This window comes from Protopterus annectens, chromosome 1.part1 (genome assembly GCF_019279795.1).
Source record: "Protopterus annectens isolate FY-2018-M chromosome 1.part1, PAN1.0, whole genome shotgun sequence".
NCBI classification, from domain to species: domain Eukaryota; kingdom Metazoa; phylum Chordata; order Ceratodontiformes; family Protopteridae; genus Protopterus; species Protopterus annectens.
The window spans coordinates 1,145,256,775-1,145,274,099 of record NC_056726.1 but is presented as its reverse complement, the minus strand read 5'-3'; the positions used below and the strand labels follow the sequence as shown (position 1 = coordinate 1,145,274,099).

The following is a 17,325-nucleotide window of genomic DNA, read 5'->3' as shown; positions in this document are numbered from 1 at the left end:
AAGGGCTGGGATTGTGCGGCACATTGCTTTTGTGTTTTATGTGTTGTCTGGTTTGTGACGGGAGGTGCAGGTTTTGTCGGTGTCTGCTTTGGAGCTCTCTGATACTTTTCCAGGCTTTTATTTAGAGCCTCCGAGTATAATTTTGTGTATTTACTTGGATTTTTTGCCAGTGCCGGTTTAGTAGGTCTATGTGAGGCTAGAGGTGTGGTGCAAATGTTAACCTTCTCCTCATGACTGTCTGTTCCAGTCTTGGGTGGAGAGACCTTAGCCTCCAGTTTGGCTGTATAATTGCATCTCTCGCATATGTTAGTGTTTTATGGTAGGAGGAGAGGGCTGTCTATGTACATGAGGCAGTTGTAACATTGCCTCAGGATACCCAGATTCATCAGCTGGACTGGAGAGTACACTTGAAGTTGCCCTTTGGTCATGCCTGAATAGTAGGGTGAGCTGCATATTCGCTTGGTTGGTGAGGGGTGGATAAAGAGCCTTGCCCTACTGGGCAGTCACGTGTTGGGGTATATTCGTGCTTGCTATTAGATCTGAGCAAGTGCTGGACTGTAGGATGCTTTTTGAGTGCTTAGGTTGAGAGTTAGACTAGTTTCAAGTACAAAACTGAAGAGGAGACTTAATGGAGCCATAACCCTAGCTAACCGGTGCTGCAAATGCGTTTTTTAAACTACTAACTTCTGGGCTAGAACCAGTCCTCCAGGAACAGGTGGCTGCTCAAAGTTCCCATCTCTCACGGATGAACAGAGAAACTTCCCTCTATCCAAATAAGGTATGGGTAACTCAGAAACTTGTAACACAGCCCTGAATTCAGCACTAGCCTGAAAACTGGGCTATACTAGCTTAGAAAGGAGGGAAACAAGAATTTTTTTTTTTTATTTTTAATTTGAGAAAAACAAATGCCCAGAAAGACAACTATTTTAAGAAATCAGACCTGAACTTTGTTATGAATGGAATGTCGTAGATCTAGGGGAAAACAATATGATGCTTCTCATACAACTGGAGGTGGCTTTGCCTGAAATGCATCAAAGGAATGACCTTAAGGAAATGACCACTGTCACCTCTTCTCTCATCTTCTCCCAGAGTTAGAAATGCCTGCACAGTCTTAAGTTGTACTGTGAGATGAATTTCAAATGATAACCACAAGGTTATCTTATCATTACTTACAGCATTGTCCTGGCCTTCACTTCGCAAACATATCTAATAGTTAGACTCTGGTTCAAAGATAAACACAAAAGTTTAATGGGTTAAATGGCAGTTTGTTAGTGAATGGCATAAAGAATCAAATACTGTATTAAAAAGCTTGACTCATGGGTTGCCCTGTACTCACCAGATATCAAGTTTGGGGCCTCATCTATTCATGTTCATGCAGATACGGTTTTGACTCTTAACTAAAGACAAAACCTTTTTTTCATATTTAATGAAGATGTTGAACTTTATCTCCATCCTAAAGTAATTCCTGAATTGGGTGAACATTATCCCTCACCCAAACATCAAACATTTTAACAAAATCTACAAGCTGACCATCATGCTGTCTCATTTCTGCTGTCTAGTACTCATGAACTTGGACATACATGAGATGCTTTACTAAAAAAAGGGTTGGGAGAATGATGATGGTTTTTAAATGTATTGGAGTCCACTGGAATAGATGCTGTGATGAAAATTTACTGAAGTATTTTAAGTAGTTTCAGTAGCAAAAACCTGGAAAGACTCGGGACAGTGTGCAGAAGGTACTTCTCCCATTAAGTGTAATCGTTACTTGAAAGTAAATTCCAAGCTAATGACCTTGACCTGGGAACCAGCTTTATCTGAATAAAGGTAACATTTGTAAATGACAGACAAAATAAATTTTTACAAAATATGACAATCTTAAAAATGGAAATCATGACAAACCAGCTGCCATGATCTCCTGACCTTTGTCAGCATTTCAGCTATGCACTGTAACCTATTTTTGCGTGTCACTGTATTAGAAAGTTTGTTTGCTTTTGATTTTTTATGGCTGCATTATATACATTGTATAAAAATAATATGCCAGCAATGTGATATGGACCATTTACTTTATGAAGGGTAAACAGAGGGGGGCAAAGTAGGACTGAGGGGTAAGTACAAGGCTAGCTGCACTCGTGGGCCATTTTAAGACTAGGCAGTTTCCCTTTTTGTGTGGTTTATATAAAATAAATTTGAGTTATTCTTATGTGCCCACTAATATGAGATCACAACTAATTAGCATGAAATACTATACACGAAACATACTATATTATACTATACATGAACTCTCCTACTTCTCCCTGCCATACTAAATTTACCCATCTCACCTCTCCCATATCACCTTCTTCTACATTACTGAATTCTCACTACCTAAAATAAAACTCTTACCTGTTTTCTTTGTTCACAATAAATCCAAACCCAAATTTCCCTTACTTCACTATATCATATCATATCTATTTCATCCCTGTCACACCCTACATCTCTCAGGTGATATCCACCCCACCCCAGGCCCCAACAATAACTCAACCCCTCCTACTTACTCAACTATTACTGTCTCATGCGTACCTAACTCAAGCCATAAATACCTCTCCTTCTACTCCATTAACATCCACAGTATTCTGAACACGATAACAGAATTCCACTCCTGTATAGACCTGTATGCTTAAACCACATACCACAGACAATGAATTTCTCCCTTCCAACTATAACATTTTATGCCTTGACAGAACACACAAAAGAGGTGGAGGTGTAGCTATTATGTTCTCTGACCTCTTAACCATAACCCCTGTCACCACCCTACCTCTTCCATTTCTCCTTGCTGAACTCCTCATTGCTAACTTCAAACTCAGCAAATATAAAACCCTAACAATAGCTGCTATATATATTCCACCAGGTGATAACATACCTCTTTTTGAAGAAATTCCTTGCTGGTTGGCGAATAACATACCTAATGAAACTGTCATTCTTGGAGACATTAATATTAACTGGTTAACCATCTAATCACACTCCTCACCCACTAGCATTCATTTTCATGGTTTCACCCAGCTTATCTACTCTCCTACTTTTATCCACAAGACTACAAATTCTAGCTCCTCTGCTGACTGGATTCTAGTCTCTCATCCTAATCACTATCATCATCCTGAATCTCTTCCAGACTGTATTAGCGATCACTCCCCTATAGGAGTCCTAAGGACCTCCCCTCACCTCCCCAAACTTCACAAATTCAAAGAATGTCATAAGGTAACTAACTACAATCCAAAGACTCTCAATAACTATTCTCTTCGATTGACTGTTCCTTTCTCTTCCACCTCTCTTTGGACAAAGCTGTTCTCCAATTCATTACTATCTTCCTTAACATTTTAAATTCTTTAGCACCCCCTAGAACAGTTAGAGTCAAATCTCACTACTTAACTTGGCTCACCCAGTCTACCTGTGTTATTATTCATATCAGAGACTCTGCCTGGAAACATTGGTCAAAAACAAAATCTCTCACCTATAACAGATATAAGAAACTTTGTAATCTGGCCAAGAAAAACATACGCATTGATAAAAAAAAAATCTACCATGATTCTCTGTCCACACAATTTAGAAACCCTAAAAAATTTTGGAACTCTGTCATCATATCCTCTACCCTGGAAACCCTTTTACACCTAATCCCTGCTCCAGTAAGACTCCCCTAGAAACTGCAAACACTTTTAACACTTACTTCATTGACACCGTAAGTAAGGTCATTCCATCCTCTGTTCCAACAAATCACTCTCCTCCCACTACGCCCCTATCACAATGCTGCCCTTTCTCATTTAATCCTATCTTCACCTCCTACATTAAAAAACTCCTAATCAAAATTAAAGTGTGGTTCCTTTCTGCTGACAACTTGCCCTCTCTCTTCCTAAAGGATGCTGCCAGCTCCATAGCATATCCAGTTTCTATCGTCATTAATGCTCAGTCTCTGAATCTACTGTCATAACTTTTTGGAATAAATTTCACATTATACCTATTCACAAAGGGGGTAACTCTATTGAACTTTCTAACTATCGCTCCATTGCAATGCTGTCTCCACTCTCCAAAATACTTGAGCACTGTGTGCATAAACAACTTATGTCTTATCTCTGTCATAAATACCTTATTACCCCTACCCAGCATGTCTTTCACTCCCATCACAGTACTACAACAGCTCTTGTCTCATTTACTAACTCCATCTCCATAGCCAGAGATAACAATAAGCTAGTGTCCTGCCTTTTTCTTGATCTCTCTAAAGCATTTGCTACTATCTCCCACTCTATCCTTCTCTCTAAACTGGCTGAACTTAATCTCTTCCCTTCTTCTATCTCTTGGTTTGCTAGCTACCTCTCTAACAGACAGCAATCAGTCAGATTGGTCAATAGACTATCACCTTTTCTCCCCATAAAAATGGGTATCCCACAAGGTTCTATTCTAGGTCCTCTCCACTTTAACATCTTTACTCACCAGCTACATGCATCTTGTCCTTGAGTCTATATTGCAACGTTGAACTCACAGGAGTTCAAATATTGCAATATTGAATCCAACAGTCTGAAATATGAAAATAGCAAAGCCACGGCACACCAATTTTTTTCTGTTTTCGGGGCTTTGCTATTTCCTCCAATGTGGTGTGATCGCGGAGTTGGTATATTTATGTTGGTGGAGTGTGGGGGCAAAGCCCCCCCACTTTAGCTTAAGGTGTAAGTTTTATTTATTTATTTTTTTGTCACAGAACAGCAATTTTTTTTTCCCTGGGAAAAAAAATTGCTGTTCTTTGTTTTCATTATTATTGAGTTTTGAACTGTATGGTTTGATATCACAACATTCGAACTCCTGTGAGTTTGACGTAATATAGACCCCTTGTCCTCAGTCTTCCCTTATACATTAGGCTGGTGATTTATCTATCATCTCCATTGCTGACAACCCTTCTGACCTGTACTCACTCAATCAAACCTCATTCAGTCTTGCTAAATCTTGGCTTTCTAGCAACCACCTGATAGTGAAGTCCAAAAAGACAAAACTTCTCCTGTTTTTACCTAAACCTCTTAATTATCTCAAATCCTTTATCTCAACCTCTTCCCTCAGTAACACTACTATTTCACGTGACTCTGACACAAAGCTCCTAGGAGTAATTATTGATGACCAACTTAAATTTGACCTCCATTTCCTCCTACTTAACCTCTTCTACTGCTCTCAAATCCTTGCTAACCTGCAGTCAACTCTGCTATGTAAACTGGAAACCACATACCGTAAAGTGGCTAGATTTGCAGCTAACATACCACCTACATCTCACCACTGTCTTGCTCTTAAAACTCTTAGTTGGCTAGAATCTCCCAGCCAACTCTTACTCAACTATTTATCATCTACTGTGTTGTTAAATAAATCATCCTCCCACCCAAACATATCCCCTATCATCTCTATCTATAATCCACTACATTTCCTTAGGAGCTCTGTTCTAGGACTCTTACAAGTCTACAAAACCAAAAAATCATTTTGGAAAATACCTCTATAGCTACCTTCCCACACTAGCATGGAATAAGCTTCCTATGTCCCTTAGAATTATAACCCATAAATAAGTTTTCAAGACTGCCCTCAAAAATTACCTAATTTCTTCCGGGAAATGTAAGTGCAATCACCCCACTTAATATTTTTACTTCACTTCTCCCTCCTTCTCTTCTCACCCCTTCTTCACTTTCCACCCTCTTCCTTTCCCTTTTACTTACTTCCTACGTCATTTCTCTGCTTGGCACTAATTCTGCTACCTACTTTTCCCCTTTACCCCTCCCAATCCTTACCCCTCTTTTTATTTTTAATATCTTTTATTTCTCTCTCCCCATGTTATCTTGCAGCATAATAGTTAACACTTGATCCTTAGACATATGTCCTCTTCCTCATCTCTCCTTCCTCTTACCAACCACGTCTTTTCTTCTTTTTCTTCCCTAATTACAGAGCTCTTGATTTAATTACGTTTTAAGTTCCACTCCTGATAAATTTGACTTTATACTTCTTATGAAACTTATTTTTTCTCAGTTATACTGTGCATTTTATCATTTGTTAAGTCTATATTAGTGAATTTATATATCTTATTACTATTTAAAACTTGTTTTTGGAGATTCTCTCCCGGGCCTCCGCTGAAAAAAGGTCACAAGCTCAGATGGACTAACCCGCTCAACAAATGTCAAATAAATAAATAAGTAAATAAAATAGTCCTCTTCCCAATGGATAGCTGAAAAAGATCCACTATTTTTAAACAGTCAGATTGTTTAATATATTAGATACTGTTAAACTTCAATATGCAAACAAGAATGATTTTGAGCAACACAGACCACAAATGGAATTCTGTCACAGTGGCATAAGTTTCTATTATGATGTACTTTGTATCTTTTCTCTAGTGTATTGTGTCTTTGCATTATGTGGCCAAACATACAAGTTTTACTTTTAGTATCAGGCCTTCGAGTGGACAGTCTGGATTTATTTCCTTAAGTCTGTGCTGATTATAGAATCAGTCCATTGACTTTCAAAAGTTTTCTTCCATCACCTGAGTTCAAAACAATCAATTTTACAGTGCCTAGCCCTAGTTATAGTTCAACTTTTACTACCTGGAAAGCCATAACTTTGACTATATAAACCTTTGTTGAGTATGTGAAAAACAAAACAAAAAACATTGTTATACTTTATACAGCTGCTCTTACTGTGACTGTGTTCTACCTTCTTTATTACCTTAGTTTGTTGTTCTGTGTGCTCTTGTGTTCACGTGCTCTTATTCTGTATTTATTACTGCTTGTTAGTAGCCTGATTAAATTTGTCTGCTGTTCTAGCCATCTTAGTTTTGGTTTTAGCACTTGTGCTTCAGGCCAGTTATTCTACATTTAAGAAGGTTTTTGTGGTCTAAACTCTTGTGGATAAACCCTTATCAAAACCCTCTCTCCATAAGTCCACCAAGTATTCAGAACAATATGTCTGGACAATTCCCATCTGTTTCTCCTGCCAGCCTGGCTGACATGTGCATACTGAGACAGTGTAGCAACTGCCTCATGTTCACAAACAGTCCTCTTCTCCTAGCACAAAATTTTTCTATTTGTGAGAAATGCAGCTACATAAGTAAGCTGGAATCCATGCTCTCTCACACCACAGTCGGTACTCCTGACAAAGAGGAGATTGCCACACAAATACCACACCACCTACATCACAGAGCCAAGCGCAACACACACCCACCTACACAGAGGTCCTCAATAAAAACTTACCTAAACAGCAGAGACACCCCCAAAACACACTCACAAGCATTCCACACACAACACTAATCACATCACACATAGCAGACAACACACCAGTGTCTCACAAACACAGCCCATTAGGCATAACAATAAACTAAACATACTAGTCACTGGCAACTCAATAGTGAGACACACCGATGTCCCCCTCACAAGGCTCAACAAGAAGAAGGTCACGGTCAGTTGTCTGTCAGGTGCTAGAATCTGCCACATCATGCACACACTTAAGCCTCTCCACAACAGGTACAAGTATGACTCTGTCATTGTCCATGTTGGTATGAATGACTTGAGACATACCTTCCTGGACTATATGAAGAGAGACATGACTGAAGTCTCAGAGTATGTGTTCCAGGCAAGTATGACTTTAGCCCTAAGCGGCATCCTACCTTCACCAAGAATGATACGAAAATACCAACAAAAAATAATCGAGTTCAACAACTGGCTTAGCTTCTAGTGTCTTTCCAAGGGAGTTCAGTATTTGTCTGCCTGGGATGACATGGTTGACAGGCCTTGATGCCTTGCCAGAGATGGCCTCCAGCTGTCACCCCTGGTGTTCTCGATCTTGGACAAGGCTCTTGCCTCCCCCATTGTGCCTTTATTTCTGGTTATGTCCCAAACACAAATCTTCCAACATAAAAGATCTGTCAAAAAGCAAATTGAAGGTCATGTTGCTTAATGCTAGGAGTCTTAACCTGAAAATGCACTCAGGAGGCTCTCCTCACACTGGAAGATGCCAATGTCTGTACATTCACAGAAACTTGGTTCAGTTCAGCAGAGAGCACCCCTGCCTTACTAGGCTGTACCTCATTCCATACTTTCTGACCCCAAAATGAGTTCAGAAAGACTAAGGGTGGTGAAGTCTCTATCTTCATTAAGGACAAGCACACCTCCAGATTGATTTGCCAGCATGATGCACTGAAATTGATCCAGGTGCAACTGAGAGTTGGCAGGACACCCATCCAAGTTGTAGCCAACTATAAATCCTCCTCCATGACTCAGTACCCCTACTACCCCTACCTGGACCTACTTGACTCCATCAAGGTACCACCTAACACCCTGATCCTTGGGGACTTCAACTACCCCACCATAGACTGGATGAACTATTCCTGCACTAATGCACTCAACCAATGACTTCATCAATTCCAACACACTAGATCAGCTGGTCTCATCCCCCATAATGGGAGATAACATTTTGGGCATTGGATCTCACCAACACGGGCAACCGTTGCACCACTCCCATAGTATGTTCTTCTCTGGTGAGATTAGATCATCGCTCTGTCTCATTCGAAGTTTCTATCCCACCCATCCCCTCCCCAACCATAACCAGGTTAAAAAACTTCTCAAATGCTGACTACAACTTCCTAATGGAGGGTATCAGCAGCTTCACACCACCTCCCCCTTAAAGGATGCAGACAACTATGCTGAACAGTCTGGGACCGCACTACAGTGGGGAAAAGGATTTATTTCCTCATCCTCACGATCACCGTGCTGGCCGAGGAAATACGTTTGGCATTCGCACTTTTGCTGTTTTTATCATTTGCTCTTTTTGTACATCAGCATTTATGTGTCGATGAACTTGTAATAGCGAAAGTAAGCTTTCGCAATTCTAAAATAGACCTGGCAGTGGTCAGAAAAAGCCTTTTGTTTGGTTCATCTCATAAGTAAAGGGATTGCATCCAGAAAAAAGGAGGTTATTGCCTCTCTGTACTCCTCCCTCATTAGGCCTATAATTGAGTATAACGCCCCTATGTACCTCTCCAAACACCTGCACCAACTGGAAAGGCCACAGAAATACCTCAAAAAGAGAAACCATGGTCTCCAACACCTGTCCTATATATACAGGCTCAAATCATTATCACTCTACTTGGTATCATACAGATTGCTCAGAGGTGATCTGTGTCTCACCTACAAGGCAATATCAGACCCTGCCTTACTAGAGAAGCTCCAGTTCCGTAAATTTAGCTCCTTGTGCATTACCTGCTCGATAGGCCTAAATATAATATGCAACATCAACAAAACCTGCTGGAGAGACAGGTTTGTCTCCCAGAGGCTGCCCCATCTCTGGAATAGACTTCCGTGAGTTTTTGACCGAGTGGTTACTTACCCTGGGAAACACTTCAGTTTGGTCATTCATTTGAAGTTTCTGTGTTCTCATCTTGGTCATCTGCTCTTCAGTTAAGTGGTATTTCGGATATGTGAAGTAGACCTATATACATACATATATATATATATATATATATATATATATATATAGAGAGAGAGAGAGAGAGAGAAATATATATAGACAGGTAGATCTATCTGTTTATATCAATATAAATGTCTATATTTATCTATATGTATATGTGTATAAATATATATATATATATATATATATATATATATATATATATATATATATATATGTTTACCTCCATAATGTCACGGATGGTTTGTGCGATCGTGCATAGCATCGAACCATATGAGCGAATGACGGAACATGTTCACGGCACTATGTCGAAACTCACTTAGCAGAATCCAGGTGTCGAAAAGATATTGTTCATTTAAATGGCAAATTGCATTCGCAATTCAGCCATTCGAACATCTGTGCAGCGACATTATGGATTTATGCAGGTGTGCTTTTGCTCAATAGTTTGTTGCTCAAACCATCCGCGACATTATGGAGGTAAACCGCATTTATTTATATATATATATATATATATATATATATATATATATATATATATATATATATATATATATATATATATATATATATATATATATACATACATACATAACTTGTATGACACTACAACTGTTGGTTAATATGAAAAATGCCTCTGTATCCATAAAGTGCACTGGAAAACAATATTCATTATTATCACACATTTTTAAAACGTATACTAATATGCCTATGTAAAATATGTAAAATAGTTGACAATAATTTTTGTTTGTTTAATTTTAAAGGCTCCTTCAATGTTAGGATCAGCAATGGAAGTGGACAGTGCTCTGGCAGCATCAGTATCTGGTATAAGTACATCTGGAGCCCTCTCACAGCAGATGGGTGGGATATAAATGCTGCAAATGTTGTGTGTAGATCCCAAGGATGCGGGTTTGCACTGGCTGCTGTCAGTGACTCATGGCTTGGTACAGGTTCTGTTCCTTCCTGGCTAAACAACTTTCAATGTTCTGGGACAGAAAATTATCTGAGTTTTTGCTCTGCTGAATTACTGGAGAAAACAATCAGCAATTCTTCGTCTGTTGCTGGAGTCATTTGTTCATCAGGTAAAATTGCAGATATAGTCAAGCAAATGACAATAGCTAAAATTATTTACCTACATTCATTGCATCACTGTTTCCAGACATGTTTTATTGTAATAATTGAGGTGTGTGTGTGTGTTTATGTGTGTGTGTGTGTGTGTGTGTGTGTGTGTGTGTGTGTGTGTGTGTGTGTGTGTGTGTGTGTGTGTGTGTGTGTTTATGTTTGAATTCATAGAGTAATCCATCTACATTTTGACAATTAACTAGCTGATTTAAAAGGAGATGCCAGTTTCCTTTTGGTGACAAGGAAGTGTGAAGTTTTTTTAACTGTATGTAACATGATACTAATGCGGTTTTATGTCAATGTTTTACAGTCTGCTATAGTCCAGCTTGTGAAACTTAATGAGGGATTGAAAATGTGTATATTTGTGTTAAAGCAATGCTGTCCAATTAAGTGACATTGCGCTGCACTCACTTCTATAGCTTTTGGGCTGGTTTACTATACAGCAGGCTCCTGTCTGTTTTATAGGTTCATAGGTAAGTACTGTGCTAGCTGCCCTTGCAGGCCATTTTAAGCCTTGCATGTTTCCCTTTTGGTGCTTGAATTAACATATCCCTTTTGGTGTTAGATTGACCTTTCCCAACCCATGGTTGATAATTATATAATTATGCTAATGAGATTAACTGGATCATACCATAAATAATTTGAGGGGACCTGTGCATGAGATAAAGCATTTTGGAGCTGCCTCCCTCCACTGGTAATACAGGGGACAGTTCTGGGGTAAATATTCTATTACCCATCTACAGATCCATGTAAAGCTTGAATATGGACAGGGATGAACTTTGTTTTAAATGGATGAGAAGTCTGTTCCAGAACAGTGGTATACTTTCAGTGTATAAACAGCATCATATTTGATAGACTTGCACCAGAAATCTATTAACTATCTAAATATCTGTCTATATATCTATCTATCTGTTTGTGTGATTAATTCTTATTTTACAGGTAAGTAAGACATATCATTATGAATCTTTTTTCAGTCATATTCCTGATACAAAAAAGTAATATTTACATAATGATGCTTCTCATAAAATTTGTGGTTTTCTGGCAAATCATTGAGGACTGAACTCACTAAATAATGACAGACATTTAAGTATCAGACTTCATAACTTTCAAAAAATATATGCTAATGCAAAATATCCTTTGAATGAGGTGTTAAACAGAGGCCCCATCTGCTTTAGTTGTTGGTAGCTCAGGTGGATATATGGCATTGATTGAAAAGAACAGGGGAAGTTCCATGTTGCTCTGACTAAACTTGGTCTAGTAGTCTAAATATCACCTTGGGTCTTCCCTGTAAAGAGGTTACTAGCCTAGTGGGACTAACCCCCACAACAAAATAATAAATAAATAAAAATAAATAAATAATTAAAAATATATATTCCAGCAACTTTCTGAGTTAATAAGAACGAAGTTTAAAATATGTCCCCAGTTTTAGGCCTTTTTTCCTCCTTTCCTTATGTTTAGCTTTCTCCAGAAAATTTGTGCTAAAAGGTTGGGAAGTATGACTGTGTGTTCTGAGAAGGAATGGGAGGTCAAATAGGTTTGGATTTTATATTGCTAGAAAAGCCAGGCACAAATCTCTATAGAGAAGTCTGTGACAGACTGAGTAAAGAGAAACGGCTGCTAATCTGTCCTGATAAGTATGATTTTTGAGGCCACAGATCTTTTTAGTTATGAATGTGTGATGTTCCTCAAGCTGAGTGATATGCTTAGAGAAGTACTTAACAAAAGGTGTGTTATATTCAAAAGTGGGTCTGATAAGAAATGACTAAATGGAATTGACTTGACTAAAGGGGAATTAAGACTTTGGTAGATATGATGAAGATGCATTTGAAAATTAGATAAGCTAAACAGAAGACTTTCTAAACTACTAGGAAGACATGATGATCAAACAAAAAGGAATTATCATCAAGAGTTTCTAGATGCCTTACAACAGTGCCATATTGGAGGCATGAGTCACCATGATACGTGAAAATGTTTTCTTTATTGAAATGACGTTACATTTTTTCACATTTCATTTGAGGCCATTGTTGTTGCACCAATTGTAAATACGGTCTAACGCATGTTGGAACAATTGTGAGTCAGTGTAACATCCGATTTACAGTTGTCTGCAAGACAAGATCTAAGAAATAAATGCTATACAGGAGATGGTCCAGCACTGAGCCCTGCAGTATCCTACTGGTAACTTTTTAAAGTGTCTCCTGCAACTCTTACCACATGGGTTCTGTCAGACAGCCAGTTACCTAACCACCACACAATATAAGGATTTATATTCATATGTACAAGTCTGCCAATAATGCTGAAAGGAGAATGGTGTCAAAGGCCTTGGCCAGGTTCAGATATGATGTATGCGGCCCATAACCACTATACACTGCTTTTTTTTTTTTAAAGAAATTAGTAAGATTAAAGATACAGAACCTTTCTTTGACAAAGCCAAACTGATAAGGGACAAGTGTTAAAAGATTTTCAATGCTCAAATTAATGAGGTCTGAGGTAGTATACTCCATAGTTTTGCATATAAGGCTAATGAGTCTAATGGGTCTCCAGAGTCCAGGGTTGGGCCACACTTGTGTAATGGCATTACAATGGCTATTATCCATACTTCTGGAATGTAACCAGTAAAGATCCTTAGCTTTTAGAGGTTAAGTAGGGGTTTATGATACCTCATATCTGACACTGATAATCTGGCAACATGATACATCATCAGCACCCAGAGATGAGGAGTATTTAGCTTTTGACAGGACTGAGAAAACTTTTTCCATACTAACTAAAGGGGATGGCTGGGAGTTTGGAACCTGTTCATAGGTTAACAGATTCATAGGTATATACTAGGCTAATGACTAGAAGAACCTTTACAAGCCTAGCCATGCTTCCAAAATATAGCCAACATTTTTTGGTGCCGTATATTTTTAGGGGAATATTTTAGGGTTGTATGCAAGCTAAAGCATGAATGGCCAAGCATTTACAGGCTGCTTCCATCCGTTGGCAACATCACTCCCAGTACAAAGACTTATATTTCTGTAAATTTTGCATAGCTGATATAGCATAGCTAATTACCTGACTGTGTCAGAGTCAACCATCTGATATACCAAACTGTTAAGTATACTTTTTTGCACTTGATTTGCACTGTACTGCATTTATATATTTACTTCATTGTTTATTGCTGGCCTGTGGCCTCTGCTGTCTGCAATGTTTGTTTCTCAGGGTAGTTCAGTAGCTAGTTTCAGGTGGTGGTTGATTTGCTTTCTGCGGAGTCAGCCCACCTTGGGTGTTAGCTATTGGCCAACACCTCTGTGTTTATCTGATTATCTGAGGTTTATTTTCTCTGTTGTACTTCTAGTACAAAGACTTACATTTCATTAGCTATGCTATATTAGCTCTGCACAAGTTCACAGAAATGTAATGTTTTGGTGACAAGGAAGTGTGATGATTTTTACAGTATTTAACACGATATTATTGTGGTTTTATGTCACTATTTCAAAGTCTGCTATAGTCCAGCTTGTAAAACTTAATGGGGTCTGAAATGTGAAATCTATTAATGTTTTAAAGTAATACTGTCCAACTAAGTGACATTGCCCCACTTACTTTATATACTTGCACTCATTTCTATAGGTTTTGGGCTGGTTTACTGTGCAACACTCGTTGCCTGTTTTATAGGTTCACAGGTAAGTACTGTGCTAGAAGCCTTTGCACCCCATTTTAAGCCTTGCATGTTTCCGTTTTGGTGCTTGAATTAATACATACATACATACATACATACATACATACAAATGTTTCAAGCATGGGCATTAATGCCCTTCTAGCTTGCCAATATACCAAAACACTTGTTCCCATAATAAATGTCCAGGCTGTTCTTAAAAATATCTAAACTAGTACTTGCTTTAATGTAATTTGCTAGTCTGTTCCAAGCATCAGCTACTCTGTCAGAGAACCAATTAGTACACTTCACATTCCTATAGAATCTTCTACCTAGGTTATCTAATGATTCTCTACTACTTTTTTATAACCCCAAACATTCCCAGAGGTAGTTGTCCCTAAATGCCCTATTTACCTGAATAAGATCTCCTCTTAAATATCTGTAAGAGACACTGTACAAGTTCAGATATTTTAGTCTTTCATAATAATTTAGATTTTCACATCCATGGATGCTCTTGGTATATTTCCACTGTACTCTTTCCAGTTTACTCATGCTTGTTTTCCTATAGGGTTTCCATGTTGTTATTCCATACTCAAGTTTGGGTCTAACATAACTAACAAACAATGACTTCATTATGTTTGATTTTCTAGACTTTATAAATCTTTTTATACAACCTATAGTTCTATAACTATCATTAGCCAATCGGTTGATATGATTAGAAAAACTCATAGCTGAACCTACCCATATACCCAAGTCCTTAAATCAGTCTACAGTTTCAATCACTGTGTGCTATATTAAATATTCACCTTTCAGTTTATGTCTCCCAAATCTCATAGGCTTAGTTTTTGATGTATTTATCAACATATTATTCTCCTGTGCCAAAATGGTCAATTTAGTCAAATTATTTTGCAGACATACCTTATCTGTAACACTTGTAATCTGTTTACCTAATTTCAGGTCATCAGCATAGACTGTAGAACACCTCAGATGAAAAAGTAAGGTCTGAAAGATACAATCTAAACAAGTAAGGGCCTAGGACAGAGACCTGTGGGACACTTTGACTGTACCCAAGGATTTCACCTGTCCAGTTGGTGTGTGATACTTGCCATGTCCTATGTATAAGCCATGCAGCTATCCATCTTATCAACAGTATATCAATAACTAGTTGTACTAATTTATTGATCAGTGTTTTGTTTATGACCCTGTCAAATGCTGAAGTTAAATCTATATAAATCACATCACAGCACAATTTTTCATTCATAGCTGTTATTATATTGTTATAGAACATCATGTTACAGGTGGTAATAGATCTATTTTCTACATACACATGCTGATATATGGTTTCAAGTCCCAGCCTATCCAGTTCTGACAATAACTTATCCAGTATTACCTTCTCCATTATTTTTCCACAACATGAAAGTAGACTTAAGGGTCTATATGATTCTGGGTTTGGTGTTAAATTGACTTTTCCCATTCCATGGTTGATTACTATATAGTTCTGTTGATGAGAATAACTGGATCATACCATAGATAATTTGAAGGGACCTGTGCATGAGATAAAGCATTTTCAAGCTGCCTTCCTCCACTAGTAATATGGAGGACAGTCCTGAGGTAAATATTCTATTACCCATCCACAGATCCATGTAAAGCTTGAATATGGACAGGGATGAACTTTGTTTTAAGTGGATGAGAAGTCTGTTCTAGAACAGTGGTATACTTTCAGTGTATAAACAGCATCATCTTCGATAGACTTGTACCAGAAATCTGCTATCTGTTTAAATATCTATCTATGTAATTAATTCTCATTTTACAGGTTAGTAAGACATATCATTATGGATAGTGTCATAGATTAGTACTAGGCTAATTGCCTTTGTGGGCTATTTTAAGCCTAGCCAGTTACATCATGTGAAAATTAAACCCTGCACATTGTGTTTGTATGGTAACCACCTTAACTGTTATGCCAACCTCCCATGCTCTTTTTTCAGTCATATTCCTGATACAATAAAAATTAATATTTACATTAGATGCTCCTCATAACATTTGTGGATTTCTGGCAAATCATTGAGTACTCAACTCACTAAATAACGATAGACATTTCAGTGTCAGACTTCATACCTTTCAAAAAATATATGTTAATGCAAAACATCTTTCGGATGAGATGTTAAACAGAGACCCCATCTGCTTGAATTGGAGGTAGCTCAGCTAGATGTAAAATATCCCATGACATTGATTGAAAAGAGTAGTTTTTTCATTGATATATACATTACATATTATTTACATATTTAAATGTTTACATTATTTACAAATCTCCACACATTATAAATTTCAATTTAAGCATTCCCTCCACTCTTTTATCACAACTAAAACATTATTTTTCCAAAATCTTTGTCAAAGTCCATTTTCCATTGTATTTAATTTCATTTAGTCTCTCGTTCCATATAGTACATGAAGCATAAAATATTATTCTGTCCATTTCCTTTACTTCTTCCTGTTAATGTGCACCATAATAACCAAATTCTATTATGCCCACATTTATTTGTTCAAATTTTAAGACATTTTTCACCCTATTATCTTTACATATTTATTTCCACAAATTATTAACTCTTTCATATTTCAAAAACACATGCTCAGTAGTCTCAAACTCTTCACATTTATTACATATGCTATCTTTCTTTTTTTTGTATGGCATATTTGCCTTAACCGGCAATTTTCTAATAGACAATCAACATAAAAATCATTACATTTTTAAATCTTTTTATAGTTATTATATCTCATCATTATGGCTTTTTTTCTTGTCTATTTCTAAATCTTGCCATGGATCATTAATATAAAATACTTCCATAATACTTAAGTAACATTCCTTTCTATTTTTCTGTCATATATTCTTTTTTATTTTCCATAACACAATTTTGTTTTGGTACTCTTTCATTTTTCATTCACAGTGCTTTTACTTTGTTTTTTAACTTCCATTCATTCCTACAATTCTTTGTATTTATAATATGGTATAATTTCTATCAAGTTTTTATTTTCCTTCATAATTCCTTTTAATACCTTATATAAAAATAAATATGCTGCAGGTACTTTTGAGTTTATTAAACCCAAACCTCCTTGCTCTTATTTCATAT

General features: G+C 37.4%; 1 protein-coding gene across 1 annotated transcript in view; it reads left to right on the top strand.

Annotated features, from left to right (window-relative positions):
• Positions 1–17,325, top strand: part of LOC122815764 (deleted in malignant brain tumors 1 protein-like) — a 671,312-nt gene that overhangs the window by 214,114 nt on the left and 439,873 nt on the right. Inside the window, exon 5 of the mRNA XM_044088533.1 lies at positions 10,212–10,529. Coding sequence (XP_043944468.1) covers positions 10,212–10,529 — 318 coding nt within the window. The remainder of the gene's footprint in view (positions 1–10,211; positions 10,530–17,325) is intronic.